At 43.4% G+C, this 4,369-nt stretch overlaps 2 protein-coding genes across 2 annotated transcripts; one reads left to right on the plus strand and one right to left on the minus strand.

Moving 5' to 3' along the window:
* Positions 1-796: 796 nt before the first annotated feature.
* LACBIDRAFT_302396 (uncharacterized protein) lies at positions 797-2,273 on the plus strand (the record flags this gene model as incomplete). The annotated part of the gene is made up of 5 exons (XM_001883375.1): positions 797-839; positions 1,028-1,461; positions 1,517-1,687; positions 1,741-1,968; positions 2,016-2,273. The coding sequence occupies 5 exons, from the start codon at positions 797-799 to the stop codon at positions 2,271-2,273; spliced, it is 1,134 nt and encodes a 377-aa protein (XP_001883410.1).
* A 504-nt stretch (positions 2,274-2,777) lies between these two features.
* On the minus strand, positions 2,778-3,075 carry LACBIDRAFT_302397 (uncharacterized protein; the record flags this gene model as incomplete). The annotated part of the gene is made up of 3 exons (XM_001883489.1): positions 2,778-2,844; positions 2,898-2,948; positions 2,996-3,075. 3 exons carry the CDS (start codon positions 3,073-3,075, stop codon positions 2,778-2,780), a joined length of 198 nt encoding a protein of 65 aa, XP_001883524.1.
* Positions 3,076-4,369: the final 1,294 nt, after the last annotated feature.

The raw sequence follows: 4,369 nt of genomic DNA on the forward strand, positions 1-4,369 counted from the left end.
ACCACCCTCCCAATGACCCATTGGATAGACCATAATATGACCTAGGGAATGAGATATTTATTGAAATTGCACAACATTAATTATGAAAAGTACAATGAAAGCATCCAATATTTCTAATGAAATATTCAATGAAAGCGCAAAGCATTAATTATGAAAGAGGCAATGAATACACCTGACCTAGGGAATGAGATATTTATTGAAATTGCACAACATTAATTATGAAAAGTACAATGAAAGCATCCAATATTCCTAATGAAATATTCAATGAAAGCGCACAGCATTAATTATGAAAGAGGCAATGAATACACCTGACCTAGGGAATGAGATATTTATTGAAATTGCACAACATTAATTATGAAAAGTACAATGAAAGCATCCAATATTCCTAATGAAATATTCAATGAAAACGCACAGCATTAATTATGAAAGAGGCAATGAATACACCTGACCTAGGGAATGAGATATTTATTTAAATTGCTCAACATTAATTATGAAAAGTCCAATGAAAGCATCCAATATTCCTAATGAAATATTCAATGAAAGTGCACAGCATTAATTATGAAAGAGGCAATGAATACACCTGACCTAAGGAATGAGATATTTATTGAAATTGCACAACATTAATTATGAAAAGTACAATGAAAGCATCCAATATTCCTAATGAAATATTCAATGAAAGCGCACAGCATTAATTATGAAAGAGGCAATGAATACACCTAACATAGTCAATGAAATATTTATTGAAATCACACAGGATTGATTATGAAAAAAGCAATGAAAGCACCTAAAATTCCTAATGAAATATTCAATGAAAGCGCACAGCATTAATTATGAAAAAGGCAATGAATACACCTAACCCAGTGAATGAAATACCTATTGAAAGCACACAGGCTTAATTATGAAAAGCACCCTGTGGCCTTGCCTATATTTTATGAAAAGAACATAGCCTTTATGAGAAAGAAAACACAGGACACATCTATTAACGGCCTTTCATAAAACTTGTGGACTTATACACACAGCTCTGCAGGCAATTGCCTTGGTTTTATCATAAAAGTGGTAGCCACCAGTCATCGTGATCACCTGATCTCACTCAAGTCTCGTTGGAGCAATACACTTGCTTCCAGCCCTAGGTTCGACACACATGTTCAGGCTGCCTTGAAAATCCGACACCAGGACCCTACCAATGCCAGTGTGACCTCGCCTTCACCTGATCCATTAACGATGACCTGGCTACAACCCCTGACACAAGATGTCGGCGAACTCACATTTGCTGATCCAGTGTATCATACCGCCGATCTTATAAACCTGGACGACATGCAGACGGATACAGGGGAAATCCTATTTGGCGACATGATCAATGTGGAAGATGATGAAGATGAGGCACCACCCCCTCAAGATAATGAACCGTTGACGGTTCAAGACATACCCGCACACGCTATAGAGCTCAAGTGGGAAATCCCCGTAAGTGTGGATCAGCACCATAATTTCCCTGTCTCAACAATATCCATGCAATTAGGCATCTCTTGTCCAGGACAGGAACCTTGTTGATGCCCTGCATTTCCAAACAATTGGGCCACTAGCAACTCACAGAAACCGGCGCCGAGTACCCCACGCGAAACCCAACCTATACGTTTTTGAGGCGGACGACATCATACGCCTCGAAACCCCAGGGTCTCGCCTCAATGATGTTTGCCTCAACAGCACAGCTGCCCTCCTTCAGCACTGGTGGTCTCACCCCAGCGACATCCACAAAGCAGTCTCCACATGGCGCGCTACAATTGCCCACATTCCGAAATTTGGCGTCGGACACATCATCTGGAATTCTGGCGTAAAGATGTGTGGCTTCTGCCCATCCATCGATCATGCCCAACTGGCCATTGGGTACTGGCTGTGATCTTAGTGTCCACAGGGAACGTTTTACTGTTTGACAGTCTCACCGACATGGCCCTGTGGAAATGGGAGATAGGTGTTAGTCCATGAGTATCTGCTATCTCGTTATACTCACTCTTTCACAGGAAATTATGCTCTTGATCACATGTTTGGTTCTCGCATCCAACCGTGAGGGACATCCCCTGCACGTCATCACTGAAGAAGGGTGGACCACGCAACCTCTACTGTTGAATGCCGTCCAGAAGGATGCCTTCAGCTGTGGATTGTGGGTTCTTGCCGCCATCGTGGCCGTCTTAAGAGGGTGCCATATTACAGGCTTGAAGGAGGGGGAAATAGAGACATTCAGACGGGCTTTGGTTAGACATGTATATGCTCTACCCTGATGTACTCTTCCATAGCTGAACTATTCTGATGAACACACACTGCATTTCATTAAGGTCACGACATTGGATACTCATGACATCTGATACACATACCCATTCGCTAAGTATGCCGCTTGGAACACCAAAATCCCCAGTAATGCATCACACAACAACTGCTCAAGCCAATGAATTGTCTCCCCAACCTCCAAAGTCATCTCGTGGACTTCCCGCCAATTCTCACTAACTCCTTCAAGATGGAGGAGCTCATCCTCGTAGCGCGTGAAGTGGCTCCGGAATTCTTTGAGAATGGTGATTTCCTTTGAAAGCGATTTCGTCTTTGTAGTTCTTAAGTAGTCCTGAGCGGCGGCCTCAACAAACAATTTGCAGCATCCCTTGATGTACATGCAATATTTTGTATGGCGCGAATCGGCCTGAGTTGTCCAGTACTCTGGGTCAGAAGAGCTACAAAGGCTAGCGTCAGCGCAACACCAGGAGAGTAAGAATTTTAGCATACGCTCGAACCTGTCAAATGGAAGTGGTACCAGATGGTGAGGAGGGTGAAGCATCTGTGGTGAGGGTTTCGATAGAGAGACTAAACAGGGTGTACGTTGTAAGTCTGGTGATGAAGTCCCAGGAACCACTTACTTTTGAGTTTGTCTTTTTTTCTGCCGGCGTGCCTGAATTTCAGACTTATGGCTTTGTTGAATGAGTTATTGGTAGTAATGTACAGCTAAATGTCTCACCTTTGGTAGCTGCGGGTGCTCTTGGCCCTGTTGGCATCCCGTTTTGCAGTGGCGGAATGATATAACTGTGGTCGAGCCATGGAGAGAGAGGGTAAGGTAAGTATCAATAGGGAAACTCGGAACAAATCTGGCTTATGGTCTGACCTTTACTCTTTTTTTTTTTCTAGCAGGGGACAGGGCGATTTATGGGTATGGGTGTGATCCTGCATTATTATAAATCAATTCCGCATAGTTTCTCATGCAGGAATCGGACTGTGTAATATTCTACCATAGGTTTTATGTTGCAGAGCATCGTTTGTTTACCGGTAATATCTCGGACCACGTTACAGATCAGGCAGATCTCTTAATCATGGAGATTAGTTCCATTTAAAACATGGAGATTAGCGCGATCATCTTTGATGAACCAAAAACAATTGTGTGGTCAATCCATTTCAGTAACTGCAGACTGTGCTGCTCCCTTGTCCAACCAAAAAAAATCTGCCTTGGTTCAATGTCCCGACCTTCATACATAAGTCTACATTGGTGTAATCTATTTTTGGGTGTTGTTGGGTGGCTTACGGCCATTACCGATCAACTGTACAGTTGATCATATATAAACCCAACCAACCCTGACTTCGCCCCTTAACCCTCTTCTTCATCATTCCCCCACTTTAACTTTGTTCTGTTCTCCCTCATCTTCTTTGCCTGCTCAATGTGTCCTGGTCAGTCCACCGACTCACTCCGCCCTCTGACTGAAGTCCATTCACTCACGAACACCCCAGACCACCTCCAACCCAGCTCCTCCAGCTCCAGGCCCAGCGCCAGACCAGCCTCAGGTAGTTCATCAATATTTCTTGTTGCATTCTCAACTAATGCATACTCCTACTCCAGACGACGTTCTGGCCAACATACCAAGCATTGTTACGGGACAGAGACGGCTTGGTAACGGCAAGTAACTCTCACCGATATGTATATGCGTGAAACTAAGAAAGACCCCAGATGATAGCATATTTACCAACACTGACAGCCAGCCTGTCAGCCCTAGTGTTTGGAAGTCCGGTCTCGTGACTGGGAAAAGACCGTAACCAGACCGGACCAAGACCGCAAAAGACCGGACCTGCGGTTACGGTCTTTTATTTTTGAAATGTAAAGACCGCAAAAAGACCGGTTAACGTGAACCGGTTTTAACCGGTTTGGACCGGTCTTTTGTAGCCCCTTAAATACCCTTTAAAACGCACCCAAGAACGTACGATTTGGTAAAAAAACGAGAGAGATATGAATTAAAATGTAAATTACTTTGGGGAATAATAGATGTACCAGACTTATTTTATAGAAGCACCAATTCCTAACGGAATTTAACGTTCTTGGGCTCGTTTTGAAGCTATTAAAAATGTT

The sequence above is a fragment of the Laccaria bicolor genome, genomic scaffold (genome assembly GCF_000143565.1).
Source record: "Laccaria bicolor S238N-H82 LACBIscaffold_21 genomic scaffold, whole genome shotgun sequence".
Taxonomy (NCBI): domain Eukaryota; kingdom Fungi; phylum Basidiomycota; class Agaricomycetes; order Agaricales; family Hydnangiaceae; genus Laccaria; species Laccaria bicolor.